The sequence below is a fragment of the Heteronotia binoei genome, chromosome 5 (genome assembly GCF_032191835.1).
Source record: "Heteronotia binoei isolate CCM8104 ecotype False Entrance Well chromosome 5, APGP_CSIRO_Hbin_v1, whole genome shotgun sequence".
NCBI classification, from domain to species: domain Eukaryota; kingdom Metazoa; phylum Chordata; class Lepidosauria; order Squamata; family Gekkonidae; genus Heteronotia; species Heteronotia binoei.
The window spans coordinates 34,238,568-34,258,182 of NC_083227.1; the positions used below are offsets into that span (position 1 = coordinate 34,238,568).

A 19,615-nucleotide genomic window follows, 5' to 3' on the forward strand; every position below is an offset into this window, starting at 1 on the left:
ATCCTCACCCTTGATTCCTCTGCTTCAATCTGCAGTATCCAGGAGACTGCTTTGGTTTAAACATTTGTAGAAAACTACACACACACGTGTTTTAACCCTAACCAGTCATCACCACATGTTATGTGGAGTAATTTTCTTTTGCCAGCCCTCGGTGCTGGATTCCAATCTGTCCCTTCTCAAACCACTACCATTCCATCACTGGTGTTCTAATATTTTCTATGTTGTTCTCTCATCTTTTTTTAAAATCCAACCTTGGCTGTGATTTCCAGACTTTCAATTCCAGCCCATCATCTGGGGACTAGCAAAATGCTATTGAAGGAGCGAACTGTGAAGCAGTTGTTGATGTGGTTGGAAAAGACCCCAATGAATGTTGTTGCCTCATGGAAGCTCAGTTAAACTATTTGGAATAAAATTATCAGGAATTCAAACATTGCTATTTGGTTCAACAGCAATCAACATTAATGTCTGCATTGCAAGGATCAGGTATGCCTATCACCCTAGAGACAATGGGCCATGGGTGCTTTTATATGAGACACCTATTCCAAGGAACGTGTTTACACTGCAGCTCGCAAGCAAAGCTCTCCATCTGTATGAAAGGGAAGCTTATCTTTTTGAGTCTTTGTTGTCTGTCACTTTTGTAGCTTTCTTGCCAGCTTTAAGAGACCAAACTTCCTGTGCAGAAGCCATTCATTCTTCTTAGCAAGCTTACCTTGTAAATTACACCACCGCTCCTTTTGTTGATTTGTTAACCCTGAAGAGATGCAAGGAAATACACTGCAAAAGGAGCACCCCAGGTCAGGATGCCAACAATCTTAGGTCTTACTAAACATTACTAAATGCAAAGCATATCTCAACAACAGTAGATGATACATTACTTGTGTGTTTGTGATCTCAGTAATCCTAGGATAAAGGCCCATCCTATGATGATCTCTTGATACCAGTTTAACAAGGCTCACCTGATTTTTAAGAAGGCCAAGCATGGGCTTTGGGCGACCATTTGGGATTCACTGTACGAAATCATTTTCCCGAGTCCAAAGTATGTTTGAATCCATGTAACTTTATTTTATAACAAGGGGAGAAAAGTACTGAGGCATTCATAAGCTGATCGGCTTTGTCAACTGTAATTGTATTTAACCATAATCATGCAGTGGAAATTAAAAATAATACAGTGCCACTTTCAGAGGGATTTGCTCAGTTCTGTAACTTTCAAACCACCTCAGGAATATGAACCTTTGAAGATGGATCCTGTCAAAGATTTTGGAAAGGGGTAATTTAACTCCAAGCATCTTATTTTTAGTCACAATACCTCATCAGCCTACTTTAAAAGGGTTGAATTTCTACCTGTCATGAGGAAAATTTAAAGGCAGAAGAGGCAAGCTAGTACAGATTCTATACAAACGGCATCCCTCTTTGCCTGCAGGTTAAAGATGCTATGATCTGTCAACAGGGAGCTCAGTAAGTGTAGATCCTTGCCTGTCTCTTCAGCAGCTAGAGACAAACTGATGTCATGTCATCTCTTTCTGGGGTTGTAGAACCCATCATGGTGGTCACTCTCCTCAGGATTCAGCATTTCAGTGTGTTTGCTGACCCAATGAAGAAATAAGGATGAAGTGCCTCCCCTGAGAAGGTGGCTGAAGGGAAAGTGAAGAGCTTTTGTTTTGTAGCAGCAGAAAAAAACTCCACACGACCTTCTTCATAGTTCAGGAGCACCCGGATCTTTTGGGGAGGAGTGACAGATAAACTGACTGACTGAGGGGAAGTCAAGGCACGCATCTGCCAGGAATAATTTTGATTAAAATTATTTTGATAAAAACTATTTTGATAAAAACTATAATACTGTGCAACTGTCTGCACAACCCAGAATCCTTCATTGGGATTAAGGATGACATTTCCCTTCCTCTTCACAGACTCTTTAGCAACACCCACAGCCCACACTGCCTGTTCATTTCCCAGTTCTACCTCCCACCAGTGTCTTCCTGAGGTGAATTTCTCATGGCCCAGCACACTTTGTAGGGTATCAAATCTCTCGGCGTTGTTGGGTAGAGTCTGTATTGTTCCTTTCCATGTTGCAGTCTTCAGATCCTCAGACAGAACGAGGCTGGGATGTGCCGTTTCTGGATCCAGAGTCACGTTCACTGTGGGGCAGAGAAAGAGGAGGCTTCTTGGAGAATGTGATCAGGGAAAGGTCAGATTTGAGTCCAGGAGCACCTCAGAGACCAACAAGAATTTCAGGGTGTCAGCTTTCAAGAGTCAAAGCTCCTTTCATTGTCTCTAAGGTGCTACTGGACTGAAATCTAACTTCTACTGCAGACCAACATGACTACCCTCTGAAACCAGCAGGGAATGGGGTCACTGTCAGCTACTAAAGACCAAGTCAGAAAGCCTGCTTTCCGGAAAGTCCAAAAGCAGGGAGGAAAAATTCAAGATGCAAGAACTGCATGATGGAGGCACAAGGGGGCCAGCGTATGGGATATTTTACAGCATATATCTCTAAACCAGACAGTAAACACTTATAGACCAGAATGAGGAAACGCATTCTCCAACTTCACACCCAAAGGATGGCCCATGTGCTAGCAGAACCATCAAACATTTATACAGTGCTTTAGAACAGGGGCGTCAAACATACGGTCCGGGGGCCGAATCAGGTCCTCTGAAGGCTCCTATTTGGCCCCCAAGCAACTGGCTGTCACCGCTTCCTTCTCCCTCTCTCTTCCTTCCTTCTGCATAACAGCTTGTTTTGCAAGGCTTGCTCAATTGCACAGGAGCTACAGAGCAAAACTTGTTTTCTTCATTGGGTGAGGCTCCTCCCTTGGAGAGGAGGGGGGGGAGGGAAATCTTGCTTTGCCAGGCTCTCTCAATTGCACAGCAGAGCTACTGAGCCAAGCCTCTCTTCCTTCTATTGGCTGAGGCGCCTCCCCACCCCCTGGGAAAGGAAGGAAAGAGCCACAGCTTCTTTTGCCCAGTACCCTGGATCCCATTGGAGAAATACAAAGAAAGCACCTTTAAGGCCAACGTGCTAATGTTTTAAGTTTTTTTAAAAAAAAGATATTTAATTGTGTTTGTGTCCTTTATAAAGTTTATATCTCTGTTACCTAATCTTAAATAGGTACACACACGGCATGACCCAACATGGCCCGGCCCAACAAGGTGTCATTTATGTTAGATCCCACCTTCATAACAAATGAGTTTGACACCCCTGCTTTAGAGAATTCTGAACACTTCAGATATGTCATGTCAGTAATCCTCCCTTCAGCCCTGCCGAGTAGGCAGTCCTGTATCGTAGAATGGCTTTCCTAGAATCACCCAGTGAGCTGAAGTAGTTGAGCCAGCAAACTCATGCTCTTAGCATCCCAGACTCTCAGAATCATAGTAGAGGCAACACTAGGATCCCAGAAAACCTCTGCTACAGCTACAGCCATGGAGTGCCCCTCTCCCATTCAGACTGGGGCTGCATCACAGGCATACTTAGCTGTTACGACTAGTGAGATGTTCCCAGTGGAAACTCCATTCCCTCCCCCAGCTACTGCTTGCCCCACAAAACAACTACAGAGGGACTGTACATCAGGGGGAGCCGGTGGGTTGGGAAAACAGGATGCTGGGTGGGGGAAGAGTTTACCTTTACCACCACAGCCCCAGTCTTAACCAATCCACCCCTCACAGCTTTAACCTCCTCCCTAAGGAAATCTGTACTTTGACCCTCAGCCACTACTTCAGCTGTCATCTGTTGGAATTCTGAGTATTTATACTGCATGTCTAGGCAATGTCTAAAGTTCAGTCATTATAGGGCTAAATATGTTTACCATATGTGGCCCCCTTTGTATTTTTAGTTGACTCAGGAAGGGATATCTGGCTGACTACCAATGAGATGAGAGTTGATGGAATATTAAGGAAAGGGTTGAAAAACGACGGTTAAAAAAGAGCAACTGGCACTTTGTTTTAGGATCTGTGAAGAGCTGAGTACCAAGCTTGTTAGCGATAGAGTAAGGATGTAGTCTATAGCAGTGGCTCCCAATCTTTTTGGCTCCAGGGACTGGTTTTATGGAAGACAATTTTTCCATGGACATGTGGGGGTAGTGATGCTGAGGGTTTTGCCACCCCAGGCTGCCCCTCTGCTCCTGCCCCATCCCTGCCACCCATGAGGGACTTTAAATGAGGGGTGTTGAAGGCCGCTATCATACCCCCCCCTTCCACTTGGGATCCAGGTGGATGAAAGAGGTGGTGCGCTGCCTCTTTCGTCCACCCGGGTCCCCGGTGGGCGGAAGGGGTGGTGCGGCACCTCTGCCTCGTTCTGTGGCCCGGCTGTTAACAGGCCACAGACCGGCACTGGCCCACTGACTGGGGGTTGGGAACCCCTGGTCTATAGCATTATTTTCATCTTGGTATTCTGATCAATTTAGAGAAAAAATTTATATTTTTCAATACTAAAAGATCTCTCAATTTCTTTTGCGATCCAGCAGTCTATTTCCCAACATCATCTACCCGGCTGCCCTCCATTATCCTGCCATTCCCTTTTCCCTGGATGGTGCAGTTACTGTTCAAGTCTTGGGAGTGCTGTCCCATGAACTGAGGCCACTGTCTAATGTAGCATCTGAAAGAGGAGTATTCAGTTAAATTTAACTCTCTTACAAGGAGCTGCCACTTCCTTAGTTTCAGCAGATGGTTACCTTTTGTCAGTACTTCCGTTAGTGCTTTGTCCAGAGACTCTGTTATGGGGGGGAAAACATACAATAGGCTTAGAGCTGAGGGAAGAAAAATTACTAAGATGATCATTCATGTAGCATCATATCAATTCAGGCATCAGTCCAAAACTGCTCTCACTTGGGTGCCCCCTTTGGGGTAGCCAAGGCAACACAAACACCACCACGGACCCTACCTTTTGGAATTTGCAGAAGGGCTTAGTGCCCTTCACAAAGTACTGAGTGTCCGGTTGGTCTCCTGATGTTTTGGAAATCATATTAACAGCTTCTGCAGTCTCCCCACAACCGTCTATGCCAGGGGTGGCCAACGGTAGCTCTCCAGATGTTTTTTTGCCTACAACTCCCATCAGCCCCAGCCAGCATGGCTGATGGCTGGGGCTGATGAGAGTTATAGGCAAAGAACATCTGGAGAGCTACCATTGGCCACCCCTGATCTATGCCAAGCAGGAGAACCTCTGCATTGTTGCCTGAACAAAGCAGAACTCAAGATCTCATGATATCTGGTGCCAAAATATTCCCTTTATCCCAGACAATGTTCTTTCAGACACATCACTACCTATGACTGCTTTTATTGTCTTCCCCCTCACTTGTGGTATCATAAAATAGGGATGTCCAAACTAAGGCCAGGAGGCCCCGCTGGCCCTGAACCTCCCACATACACCTGGGGCCTTTGGGGCCATCTCAGCATGAGCGACAGCACCCAGATTCCCCCGTGTGAAGCTTCTGTTTCCCCCACAGCTGTGCCAATCCCAGCACATTTCTCAGTGGGGCCAAAGGTTTGAATGCCTTTACTATAGAGTTTACAGCCTACGTTGACAGGAGACACTGGAAAGAATTTACTTCCTGTTAAAGAAGGTAAAATATTTCTTAAAGTGCCTAGCAGGACCAACCAAGAACAGAAAGTTAGTTCCTCTCTAAGCAGCCTAAGAGAAGGTCATTTGGCGATCCCTCAATACCTTTACATTCTTCAAGAGCTTTCTGTAATTCAGGAGTTTGCTCCAAGGAAATCCTGAGGTTCTGCTCCAGTGTTGGAGAAAGTTCCACCAGCGGCCTTTCGGGCTTCTTGTATCTGGAGGGAAAATGAATGAAGCCTGTATGGGCCTTTATTCAAGGACAAATCCACTCACAAAAAAAGATTATTTCAAGGCTGTGAATTTCAATCTTGTGTGGAGGAGGGAACCCTTTTCCGGACTATTTTTCCCTTTAGGGCTGAAAGGGATTTTAATGAAAGGAAAGGCTGAGCTTGCACAGAGTCTGGGACCCGGCAGAAATGGGTCTAAAAAACACATGCCTGAGGCTCTTCCACAGCAGATGAAACAGCAAAGAGGCATGAGAAAGAGTCACATACCTGCCCAATACAGTCTTGGGATTCTGAAAAGAGAAAGGAAGAGAAATTAGTTTCAGCTACAGAGAAAACTCACCAGGCTTTTTGATATTCTATAAGGAATCCATTATTCCTTCCGCCATTTCCATGAGAATCAACTGATGTTCCCAAGATCAGGCTCCCTTATTTCCAACTCTGAAAGTGCAATCCTTGGGGGGGGGGGGGGGGTGAAAGTGCTTTGGAAGCCAACTAACTGCTACGTCGTTGTAAGTGCGAGTTGTGCCATTCTAAGTTCGCCCACGCCGGTGCAGATGAGAATTGTATGCCTGCCTATGGCAGCCGGTGGGGCACCATGCCCAGCCTGCAGTGCAACTGGACCGGAGGCAGCTACGCCGGCATACGAGGGGGCAGCCCTGGGGGTGTGGCCAACGTTAGTCTGCTTCCTCAGACCTTTCAGCCTGGGAATGCCCCCCCCCCCGAGGCGTAAAGTTACAACAAGGAAAATGCTGGTGTATGCCATAGAGGCCAATGTATCCTGAAAATAAAGTTTGCTGCCACTCCTGGCACAGCCTTGAAACCCCTTAGGGAGCTGACTAAATGGCGCACCAATCCCTGCACAGGACGAGCCCCCTCTCCAGCACCCAATCGCAGCCCCCCCCCCCCCAAATCCTTCCACTCCAGCCCTGCATAACCTTTTTTTTTTTCAAACCAATTTTTTTTATTATTTTGCAATACATTGAAATACATTCGTTCAACATTTTTTTTCTTTTTTAAAATAAGTACCAATACATTGCAATTTTCTTCTCCTCCCTCTCCCCTATTTTGACCTCCGCCGGTGACTTATTTCTAAAGAAAAATTTAAAGGTAAACTTATCAAATACAGAATCTTTAACTAAGGATTTATGATTCATACAAAAAGCAAAACCATCTACAAACTATTATCCTCAATCCACTTAAATTTTACCCACTACTAAAAAAAAATCTTTACACAAAAATCTTTTAAGATCATAGTTCATTCTTTCATAAACAGTCAATTATTGTCAAAAATCACTAAATGTCTCTTCACTTTCCATTGCTTTTCAACATATTTTTGCCATTCAGTTTTAAATTTTTCTAAGTCACAGTCTCTCAAGATTCTGGTAAGTTTGTCCATTTCACTCCAGTGCATAACTTTTAAGATCCAGTCCCATTTCTCTGGTATTTTTTCTTGCTTCCACAACTGCGCATATAAAGTCCTTGCAGCTGAAAGCAAATACCACAGGATTGTTCTATCACATTTCGGAAAATTTTGCATTTGTAATCCCAATAAAAAAACATCTGGTGCTCTCTTAATATTGTAGCCTAGAATTTTTGAAATCTCTTGTTGAATCATTTGCCAGTATTGTTTCGCCTTTTCGCAAGTCCACCACATAGGATAGAAAGAACCTTCACGATTTTTACATTTCCAACACCTATCCGATGCTTGATTATTCATTTTTACCAGTTTTTTAGTTGTCATGTACGTCCTATAAAGCATTTTCAAACAGTTCTCTTTAATATTATAACATGTCGAAATTTTCAGAGTTCTTCCATAGGTGCTCCCATGCCTCCATTTGTATTTCTTTGTTTACCTTGACTGCCCATTTTATCATTTGAGATTTCACTACTTCATCTTCTGTAGACCATTTCAATAGCAACTTATAAGTCCCTGAGATCAATTTTTCATTATCGCCAAACAGCATTCTCTCTAATTCAGTTTGTTCTTGTCTTATCCCTTCGTTTCTAATATCTTGTTCCACCAAGCTCTTAATTTGTTGCAATTGATACCAATTATATTTATCTTGTAATTCTTCAGCCACTTTTAATTCCACTTTGCCCCCCTGTACTTTTAGCAGTTGTTTGCATGATAGCCACTTATCTTCCTCTATATCTGAATACAGCTTTATTACTTCTGTTGGCACAATCCATAGTGGTTTCTTCTCACCACCATATTTTTTATATTTTTTCCAAGTAGACAACAAATTTCTTCTTATATAATGGTGGGAGAAGAATCCATCCATCTTCTCTTTTCCATAGTACATAGAAGCATGCCAACCAAAGACATTTCCATGACCTTCTAGTACCAGTAATTTTCTATTCAGTAAGGTCATCCATTCCTTAATCCATACCAAATAAACTGCATCATGGTAAAGTTTGAAGTCAGGCAACTGGAATCCTCCCCTTTCTTTCACATCCATCAAAAACTTCATTTTAATTCTTGGTTTTTTCCCAGCCCACAAAAATTCTGATACCGTCCTTTGCAAATAAATAAATTGCTTAGTATCTTTCACAATTGGAATCGTTTGAAAGAGAAGCATCATTCTTGGTAAAACATTCATTTTGATTGCAGAGATCCTACCCAGCATAGACAGATTCAGTTTATTCCGCTTTAACATATCGCCTTCAATTTTACGCCATAGCTTCTCATAATTATTTTTATACAAATCAATATTTTTCATCGTAATTTCATCGCCTAAGTACTTTAATTTTGAGGTAACTTCACAGTCTGTTAGGCTATATAATTCTTTGTGTTTGTCCAGTGAGAGATTCTTACACAAAATTTTCAATTTTTCTTTATTTACATGGAAACCCGCTAATTCTCCATATTCTTGAATTTTATGCAACAACAATGGTGTCACCTTTATCGGGTTCTCATTTATAAACATTACATCATCTGCAAATGCTCTGTATTTATAAGAAAAACCTTTCAATTTCCTTTATCCTCTTATATTTGCATCAACAAAACCTCTAAGGTCATTATAAATAACAATGGAGATAGAGGGCAGCCTTGTCTCGTACCCTTACTAATTATCATTTGCTCAGTCATTTCTGCATTAATGCAAAGTCTTGCTTGTTGTTCCGTATAGATTGTCTTCACCATTCTTATAAAGTCATCTCCCAATTTCATTTTCTCCATCACCGCAAACATAAAGTCCCAATTCACATTATCAAAAGCCTTCTCTGCATCCGCAAAGAATAATGCTACCTCTTTTTCAGGATGCTTCTCATAGTATTCCACAATATCTATAACTGTTCTGATATTATCTCTGATTTGTCGTCTGGAAAGGAACCCTGCTTGCTCATTTTTAATGAAGTTATTCAGATGCTGTTTGAGTCGCTCAGCTAGAATTCTAGCAAATATTTTATAATCATTGTTAAGCAATGAAATCGGTCTATAATTTTTTACATCTGTAGTGTCTCTGTTTTCTTTTGGTATCAATGAAATAACTGCTTCCTTCCAAGTATTTGGTACTTGCCCATTCGATCTTATAATATTCATCAATTTCTGAAGTTTTGGTACTGTCTCTGCCAGGACTTTGTAAAATTTTGCTGTAAAACCGTCAGGACCCGGCGCTTTCCCCAATTTCATTGAATTAATTGCAGCTTCAATTTCTACTTTTTCGATTGGTTCATTTAGGACCTTCTCCATACTTTCTGTTAAGGGATTTGATTTCATTCTCTGTAAGTACACATCTATTTTTTCCTTATCCACCTTTTGACCCTTAAACAGTTTGGCATAGTATTTATAAAATGCCCTTTGAATCCCTGCTTGATCCACAATTTCTTTGCCTTCCAATATAATGTTATTTATATATCTGTTCTCCCTTTTCTTCTTCATTTGCCACGCCAGATATTTCCCGGGCTTGTTCACACCCTCAACGACTTTTGCTGTAGCCTTTTTAAGTTCCATTCCACTTCCTTTTTTAATAAGTATCTCAACTGAGTCTGTAATAATGTAATCTCCCTCATGATTTTCTTTTTCCCCAGCCTTTTTCTGAGTTCCTTTTTTCCCCCCAATTTCTTTTTGAATGTCCAACATCTGTTTCTCTTTCGCTTTTTTGTCTTTATTGTTCAATGTAATTAAAATTCCTCTCATCACAGCTTTATATGCATCCCACACGGTTTGAAATTGAATGTCCTGATTGTCATTTATTTGAAAGAACGCTTTGGTTTCTTTTTCCAGAGACACAACAATATCCATTTTCTGTAGCAAATCTTCATTTATCCTCCACCTCCTATTTTTTTTGTCCGTACTTTTACACACCACATTAGCTGGTTATGGTCCGCACTTACTTTTGGAAGAATCTCTACTCTGTAATAAGTCCCAAATCTTTAGTAGACCATAACATATCAATTCTTGAGAAGGAGTTATGCCTTGCTGAAAAGAAAGTATAATCACGTACATTCGGATTAAACTTCCTCCATACATCTTCTAAACTTTCTTGTTTCACTAACTCAAAAAATGACTTTGGCAATTTCCCATCATTATTTTTTCTCCCCAGATCTGTCCAGAGTGTTTTTAACAGTTCCATTAAAGTCACCCATTATCATTATTTGCTCATGTGTCACTTGATCTAATTGTTGTTCAATAAAGAAAGAGTCCTTTGCCCCATTTGGAGCATATAGTCCCAGTAACAACGTTGTTGTTTTTTTTCATTAATCATCACCTCCACAGCTACATATCTGCCATCATTGTCCTTAAAGATCAACTTTGGGTCCAATTCTTGCTTTATATAAAATATCACTCCCTTTTTTTCTCTTTAGCCAGTTAATGAAATTCCTCACCCAATGATTTATTCCACAAAAATTTGTAATCCAAACGTTTAAAATGTACTTCCTGTAGACATTTTTGTTCTTTAATCCACTGAAACGTTCTCTTTCGTTTTTGTGGTGAGTTTAGTCCATTTACATTCCAAGAAATTAATTTGTAATCCATTGTGGTTCTTCAATTATTCTGTATCCCCAAACTCTTTATTGTCTTCAAAAAACCTTTCCATACCTTGAGTGTTTATTATTGTAATCCTCAATCCTTTATATTCAAAGCTTAAACCTTCTGGCAGAATCCATCTATATCTTATTCTTTTCTCCCTCAATTTGTCAGTTAATTTTTTGTACAGCCTTCTGTCATTTATAACCTTTCCTGGCAGCTCCTTCATGATTCTTACTCTGCTTTCATCCACCTCCAAAGCTTTTTCATATTGTTGACTCAAGATCCTTCCCACCATATCTCTTGTGGCAAATTTTACTACCACATCTCTTGGTAGCTTGCGGCTTCTGGCATAGTCTGAGTTAACTCTGGATACATAATCATACAGCTGACTAGTCTCCTCAGGGTCATCTCCCAAAAATCCAGCAATGATTGTTGTGATATACTTCTTTAGGTCAGGTTGATCATTTTCAAGCACACCTCTCAAATGGATTACGCTTTCCATTAATTTACAGTCTTGTAGTATTGCTTTCTCCTGCATATTTTTTATAATGGCTTCTTGATCTTTAACTTTATCTTCTACCTCCTGCACCTTTTTTAAATGTTGCTCGAGATTCACTTCTGAGATCCTCAATTTCTTTTTTAATTTCTTTCCTGACCTCCTCCGCACTGGATTTTATTTAACTAATTGCTTCTTATTTTCAGTTATTAAATCCTTTATCATCTTCATCATCCGGGCCTCCATGGCCTCAAGCTGTTCTTGCACCTTAGCCATTTTTCTTGCTTCTGACGGGATGACCACTGAACTAGCCCTCGGACATAGTTTAGGTCCCAACTTATATTCAGACATTACAGTCCTCCCATTGCATAGAATGGGCTTTCAGGTTGACCTCACAGAAATTGATTTAAATGGCAAGGGCATGCCCTTTCCAACAAGCCCAAAATCGCCGTTCTCTGAGCACCCTAGCTCAAGATATTAATTTTTAAAAATTATATTTTGTCCAAAATGGCGTCCACGATTTTCCAAGCCCCTGTTTAAAAAACTTTTTCTTCTTTTCCAAAAGCCCTTGAAATTTAACTTCAATTATATATTCCAACACCTTTTACCTTTTTAAGATGTTTGCTGCCGGCTCTGCAAATTTTTAAAGTCCCGTTCCCTTTTTAAAAAGTTTTTAAACTTTGACCTTCCTTTAATGGCCACCGATGTTTTTCTATGACTTTATAGTCCTAGAGAAGGTCAGGAGGTCTAAAGAGTTCCCTTCTTTCAATGGCTATTTCCTGCTTTTCTTGCCTTGGAGTTCCATTCTCAATGGTTGCGAAATCTTACGATATTTGTAAAGACGTCACTTCCTGTGTTATTTGGAGGATCAGCAGTTCTGACGCGACGGGGGATTTTTTTCAGAAGCCACAGGTATGCTAAACATCAGTTGTTTTTTTCTTTACTGTGCTTCTTAAACTCCAAAAGTCCCAAATTCACCCCCTCTTCTTGACTTTGCAAACATATGATTAAATCCAGATCTTAATCCTTTTTTTAAAAAAGTCTATTTTAATCCCGGAGTGATACATAAGAATCTAAAGAGAGCTGGAATCTTGATGGATTTAAGTCAAATTAATGACTCTGGAGACCCTTTGTATACCCTGGAATGCAGTTTATCACCAGGGGCTCTTCAAAGTCAAAAAAGGACCCCACAGAGATCCCTCGTCAGCCAAAGTAAACCCCCTCAAGAACTTCCAAGCATTTCCCTTTCTGGAAAACATAGGCAGCAGGTGTTAAAGTCGCCTTTTATGCCCAAAACAGAGGTTCCAGTCTGCTCCTCTTGCAAGGAACAGGTCAAACCACCATGTTCCAACCTCGGAAGTTCAGCCCTGCACAACTCTTTAGGCAGAGTAGGAAGCACAGCACGTGACTCTTCCGCGGAGCTCCCTGCCGGGCGAACTGAGAGTGAGGGCTGCGGCACTTGATGATGGAGGCTGCATAGCGAGGGCTCTTAGACAGTACAGAATGATCTCTTTGACTTGCAAGGACTTGACTCTCTCCTCTGTGGCTAACCTCTCCCGTTTCCAAATCCCAACAGGTACCCAGCCTCCAGAGGTTCACTACTTAAGGGTGGTCGCACATGGACAGGTAAGTGCAACTGCACACCCCAAACTTACTTCCCCCCTCCCCTTGCTCAAAGCTGGGCAGAGTGACAGCGTCTCTGGCACTTGACCCGGGCAGCGTACTCAGGCAGGGGGCGGTTGCCATGGCCCCTGCATGCCGCTGGAGGACCCTCCCCCCGCCGGTTTGTCCTCTGCCTCATTCCCACTCCTAACAGGGCACCAGGTGGAGGGAGGTCTGGCAGCTGCTCTGATGCCTTTGGGAAGGCAGGTCAGTGACTATACCTTTAAGAGAGTCCCTCACCAAAACACAGCCTCACACTGCAGCTGCTGAGACTGATGAATTGCAAGCACTCTGGGACCCCCTTCAGGTGCTCTTGGTCTCTAACTCTGTGTTCCAGGTAGGGATTCAACAGAGGTTTCCATGTGTGGCGAATCAACCCCACTCCTCGCTCTACTATGTCAGCTGTTCCTGCCATCCTCTCTGAGTGGAGCCTCGCGCCCTGCAAGATTGTCCACATTCTGCCTGGGATGCTGTTGCGTTTGGTCCAGCACAATGAAGTCTGAGATGTGCCCTACTTCGTCTCTCCTGCTTGGTGTCTGCTGCACGTTCCCTGTGCCCCTCTCCCTCCCCACCCCCTCTGGCACTCTGTCAGTGGGCTCCTTGAGGGAATGTCTGGGAGGGAGGGCTCACTTGTTTCTGGGGGCAGGGGCGGGGGAATTATGAGTCACTTTGCTGCCGCAAGACTGGGGAGGGGAGAACCTATAAGCCACCTTGCTGCCATGAGGTTGGACAGGGGAGGGGCCTTTGCCCCACTCATCCCAGGCGAGGGAGAGTAGCCTTGGCCAAGTGCTTCACCTCAGTCTGGCTGGCCCAACAGCGTGCCCAACCCCACGGGGCTGTTGTGCTCATGGCACAACCTACGGCAAGGGGGGCCGCCAGTGGAGTGGGTGCAGGGTTGGTGCCTCATGCTCTGAGTTCTGTGGCCGCCGGGGAGGAGTTTCATGCACACAGCTGCGGGCGTCAGGGCGACATGGAGGGTCTCTGAGGCTGTGTTGGAGGAGCTCTGGCAGGGGGCAGACTTGTATTCTTAACTGGGAGAATGCCCATGTCCCATGCTGGCATGTAGAGGAAGCAGATGACTCTGACCGAATGCCTGTGATTGGCTCAGACCTGTCAGAGGGTGGGGTGAGACAGGTGATCAGCCTCTCTGGGGCTGCCTCTCCCCACCCCGGGTGTCATGTGCCACGACGCCTGCATCGGGACTGGCCAATTTGGTGGGCCTGGGCTGCTCCGCCCCTCCCACTGCCTCCGCCTTGCCCGTGCGCCGGGAGTCCACACTGCAGCGGAGTTGCCATGGCAACAGTCTCACATGCAACAAGCTACACTTCTTTCTCCACACCCGAGTGGAAATAAGCCCTTAGGAAGTTGACAAGCAGCACCTCAGTTACACCACGGCCAGCCACCATAGAAGTCAGGACTGGGCTGTGAGCTTTTACTGCCTTTCTCCATGGCGAGCATTTTGACTTCTCACCTGCACAAATACAGTTTCAGGCTGCTGAAGCTTCCCCTCCAGCTCTGTGATTAAGTGACTGAGATCTAAGATTTCCTCTGAAAATCTGGTGTGGTTTTCTTTGTCTCTCTTTTCCATCTCTCCCTGCATCTTCTCCAGCTGGGACAGCCTGAGCTGCTCGTGTTGATCAAGATAATTGTGCATCTGTTGAAAGGCTGACTTGGTCTTCTGCTTCTCTGATTCTAACTGCGCCTGTCAGAAGCACAGAAAAACTAAGGGAGGGGCTGATCCATTCAGAAAGGAAAATCAAATCCAGCCTCACCCCTTGCAATAAATTATATAATCACATGCTAGAGAGAGAACATCTCCAACACAATTCTTAACTGCCATCCTTTCAAGAAACACATACGGAATCCAAATGAACCCATTTCAGCCTTCCAGTAACAATCTGTTGTTTAGTCACTAGAAATGAGGGGTCAACTGGACCCCAAAGAGAGTCAAGTTTGTATAGTATTTGCTAGCAGCTACCAAGAAATAAACCCCCCAACAGCCAGCATGGTGTAGTGATTAAGAGCGGCAGACTCTAATCTAGAGAACTGGGTTTGATTCCCCACTCCTCCATATGACGCCTTCTGAGTGACCATGGGCCAGTCACAGTTTTCCAAGAACTCTCTGAGTTCCACCTACCTCACACAGTGCCTACTGAGGGTTGTAGTAGTTACTAATGTTAATGCTTAACTGCCTTGAGTCTTGAGAGAGGACAGTATGAGCTGCTCTCAGGGGAACTTTCTCACTTCTCATGCTTGTTAGCAGGCACTTATTTTCAAAGGCCTGGGTTGTTTCTTCCCACCACTGGAAGCCAACTGCAAGACGATTTGGCTCCTCCAAGTGTTTGGGATAGCTTGATTAATCACCTTCTGACTCACTGCCAAGTCAGAATACAAGATGCCTAGTTGTTGTAATCGTCTCAATGGCTGGCTATGCGTGTGGTTGTCTTGGGACCCAGCTGATTAAAGCTTAGCCCTCAATCTGTTTTGATAACTGTGATGGGTTATTAAAAACATAAGAGAAGCCATGTTGGATCAGGCGAATGGCCTATCCAGTCCAACACTCTGTGTCACACAGGGGCCAAAAAACCCCCCAAGTGCCATCAGGAGGTTCACAAGTGGGGCTAGAAGCCCTTCCACTTTGCCCCGCCCCCAAGCACCAAGAATACAAAGCATCACTGCCCCAGACAGTTCCAATAAAATGCTGTGGCTAACAGCTGCTGATGGACCTCTGCTCCATATTTTTATCCAATCCCCTCTTGAAGCTGGCTATGTTTGTAGGCGCCACCACCTCCTATGGCAGTGAATTCCACGTTAATCAACTTTTGGGTGAAGAAGTACTTCCTTTTATCCATTCTAACCCGACTGCTCAGCAATTTCATTGAATGCCCACGAGTTCTTGTATTGTGAGAAAGAGAGAAAAGTACTTCTTTCTCTACTTTCTCCATCCCGTGCATAATCTTGTAAACCTCCATCGTGTCACCCCGCAGCCAACGTTTCTCCAAGCTAAAGCTCTCCTTGTAAGTAAACCTGAATCTCTTGTCAGTTCTTTGGGAACTTCTGCAAATCTATGGAGCCCCTGGCCAGGCTCCATAAAAAGGGAACAGAAAGGGGATGTGAGCGTAAGCTGCTTTGAGACTCTTAAGGTAGCGAAAAGCAGGGTATAAAAAGCAACTCTTTTTCTACGCTGACAGCTGGACTGATTCAGCAAAAACCTTTTACTTGCCAACAACATTAAGCATGAAGAACTATAAGTCTAGCTGGGGGACTTCAGACTGGTGATTTCACTTAAAATGACTGGAAGATTTGTTCCAGACTTAGCAATAGAAATGAAGCACTTCTACTCTGATGAAGTTTGTGACTTTTGAAGAAGACCACATATGAAACAGGTGTGAACCAGGCTGCTCGTTAAGTCAAGTTAAAGCTACATAGGGTGGGTTATAAACCAAATAAATAAATAAATAATATATTGCATTCCTATCTATCTCACTTCAGTGAAGCCCTACCTAACCTAGCCTAACTCTACCTAAAGATATTTAACACAAACTTCCTTTCTTAGCCTTCCTTCAGTATAAATCTCTCTCCACATCACATCCAATCAGACAATTTCACTCCCAGTTCTCTCTCTCATTGGTTCTTTGTCTCCTGCCACTGAAAGGCAGTCCTCTTCATGCATTCTTTCCCCTCTCCCAGCCAATATTCTGTACCTTTTAAACTACCTGTCAAGAATTACATACACAATCTTTACAACCCCGTTGACCCATCTTATGTGCATTACATTACACCCTGCCTTGGCACCTACCAGAAGTATCTGGCTTCTCTGATCCTTCGCTATTTTCTCTTTCTTAAGCTCTTCTCTCTCTTGCTCCAAACATTGAAGCTGGAGCTGGATCTCTTTCTGTACAAACAGAAAACACTGTTGTTCAGGAGGAAGGCAGTCCCTCTGACACACATCATGAGTGCCTGCATAAAGCAGATATCTGATCTCAAGATGAAGGATCAAGAGGGATTTGCCTTTTCAAGCTTCATGCAATTCAGGTGTGGAGCCATAAGATAAGTTTAGAAAGCTATCATCTATATCTTGATTCTAAATTTAGGTCAATCTACTTGTCAATAACAAAAAAAATAAAAATTGAACAACAGAAGACAGGAGAGGGGTCCTAGACATGCCATGGCAGAAAAAGAGGGAGAGGGGCTCTAAACGCACAGACCAATAGATGCCCAGTCATTACTTGTCAAGAGCTGATATGTGGAAGGATGGATGGATTGGGCTTTGCACATTCAGTGAATTTCTGACCCCAAGACCAAATCCTGCAGCTTTGAGCATGAGATGCCTGTCAGTCCCTTTCCCTCTTTTCTGCTGATGCTTAGCTTTGGAATGCGTATGGATGAAGGAATGTAGTGGGAAGTGGAGCAGAGGGAAGAGAAGATGAGTGGGAGAGGAACCCCTTGCTCTTGTGAGTGGGGGAAGGCAAAGGGAGTTTTCTCTCCTTCTGCCCCATCTCCTACATCAATCTCCTATACACATTCCCATGTGAAACATGGGTTGTTAACACATGTGTAACAAGGTAATGATGTATGCACCTACATTTATGAGCATGTGCGCGCCCAACTGTTTATGTCTTTCTCACATAATGGAGGGCATGGAAGGAGCAACAGATACGTGCAGAGCATTTCTGCGTACTCTGAGTTCAATGCTCTCCAGATGGGTGGGGACAAAAACAGTAGGGAACTGCCTCTCTTCAGTCTGTTTCAAAGAGAATTAAGTATCAAAGCATTATAAAGCACAGCTGTTCTGAGCTGCTTTTATGGATCTAGACAGTCATCCAACTTAATGCTTTCCTACCTTATACACCAGGAAAGCCTCCTCCATGGGAAGTACACAGTGATTTCTGTGCCCAGTGGATCTGTCACACACCACGCAGATGGGGACTTGGTCATCATGGCAGAACAGCTTCAGGGGCTCCTGGTGCCTTTCACATCCTCCCCACTTCCCCTCGGCTCCTTTTCCCACCTGAAGTCTCTTGACAAGTTCCATAAGGTTTGCCAGCTGCCGGTTGGGCCTGAAGTTCTCTTGCTGGAAATTTTTTCGGCATTGAGGGCAAGAAGAGGCTCTGTCTGTCTCCTCCCAGCATTGGGTGAGGCAGGCTTGGCAGAAATTGTGCCCACAGTCTAGAATCACTGGATCTTTGAAATATTCCAGGCAGATAGGGCAGGTCATTTCCTCACACAACTCCAGGTCGAGACTGCTGGCTGCCATTACTTGTTCTCTCACCCTGAAATGTAGTCACAAGATTTCATTATTGATTTCAACACCCCCTGAGGATTTTGCTTTCTTATAATTGTCTCAAGATGAAGTTTCTTTTAGAGGCAGGGGATGATACTCATTAAGCAGCAACCAGCAAGATAACTAGAATGAGGAGGAACATCCACTGTCTAAAACAAAATTCAAAATGCATGAACATGATATTCCTTGCATATTAAGAACTGCTGGTGAAATAATAATAATGACATACCCTCATCAGGCTTTACCTTCATTCTGAAATTGATCACTGAGCTTTGACCAGCTTCTGAAATTGCATTGTTATTGGCTCCAGCTAAGGAAGAATAACACTATTTGAAACAATTCTGAGTGAATCCGAACACCGAATTCTGGACCCAGACTTTGACACTGGACACTTTAAATTTCATTTTTGACTATGAGATTTTGAAACATTTGGACTTCAATTATATTCTTGGACTGCTACAATATTTTGCCTTGATACCGTCTGAATTTTGTTTTCTGCTCTTGTCATTAGTATATGATTAAGTTACATTTTCACTTGTTTTGTAGTTGCTACTATTGTTACAATAATGACACATAAAATATATATTGTAAATCAATAATGTATATTAGCATAATTATTGTTTTGTGCTTGCTGTCGCAGTTTCTTGTTCTCACCACAACGACTGATTTGGCATAAAGATATACCTGCCAAGCCCTCAGCCAAAATGTTCTCCCGGCGACAGCTGCAAGTTCCCAGGGCTCTGAAAGAAAAAAATCATGGTTCAGCATAGCATCTGCCACAAAGAACATGGATTTCAGCACTCTGTTGGATCCCTCTATTAGTTGTCAACTGGTGTCTGGAAGAAGCTGAATTATTTTCCTGATCTGGACAATGGTGGCTCTGGCTACAATAGAGGCTGCTACTGTAGCCTCATATGTCTTAGTGCAAGCTCTGCCCTTTTACCAAGGCTGTCCTTGATCTTTCTTATAGCAGGAAACACTGAAAGAATTCATAAGACTAGTAATAGGGCTGCTATCAGGCCCCCAAGCAACTGGTTGTCCTTTCCTTCCTTCTCCCTCTCTTTTGCTTCCTTCTGCCTAATGGCTTGCTTTGTAAGGCTTGCTCAATTGCACAGGAGCTACAGAACAAAACTTCTATTTTCTCCATTGGCTGAGGATCCTCAGGGCAAACAGGACAAATCCTATGACAAAAGATAAATGGACACAAATCTGCCACAAAATTAAGAAACCCAAAGGAGAACATCTTAACCTTCCAGAACATTCAATGGCTGACCTCAAAGTTGCTGTTTTGCTGCAAAGGAACTTCAAGAACAGAATGGAGAGGGAAACTGCTGAATTACAATTATGAAAATTGGAACAAACACCTCCCCAGGACTGAACAGGGATATTGGGTTTTTTTGTATTTTTAATCTCATTACATATC

At 43.3% G+C, this 19,615-nt stretch overlaps 1 protein-coding gene across 2 annotated transcripts in view; it reads right to left on the minus strand.

Moving 5' to 3' along the window:
- Positions 1-1,037: 1,037 nt before the first annotated feature.
- The window catches only part of LOC132572265 (zinc finger protein RFP-like), a 36,696-nt gene continuing 18,118 nt past the window's right edge, over positions 1,038-19,615 (minus strand). The window contains exons 2-9 of one of the 2 annotated variants that reach the window (XM_060239146.1): positions 18,877-18,932; positions 17,752-18,181; positions 16,708-16,803; positions 14,380-14,610; positions 6,046-6,068; positions 5,654-5,766; positions 4,665-4,703; positions 1,038-2,135 (exon numbers count right to left, since the gene is read on the minus strand). In XM_060239146.1, coding sequence (XP_060095129.1) covers positions 1,564-2,135; positions 4,665-4,703; positions 5,654-5,766; positions 6,046-6,068; positions 14,380-14,610; positions 16,708-16,803; positions 17,752-18,165 — 1,488 coding nt within the window. In that variant the 5' untranslated portion in view covers positions 18,166-18,181; positions 18,877-18,932 and the 3' untranslated portion in view covers positions 1,038-1,563. The remainder of the gene's footprint in view (positions 2,136-4,664; positions 4,704-5,653; positions 5,767-6,045; positions 6,069-14,379; positions 14,611-16,707; positions 16,804-17,751; positions 18,182-18,876; positions 18,933-19,615) is intronic. The other variant, XM_060239147.1, reaches the window with a different exon arrangement.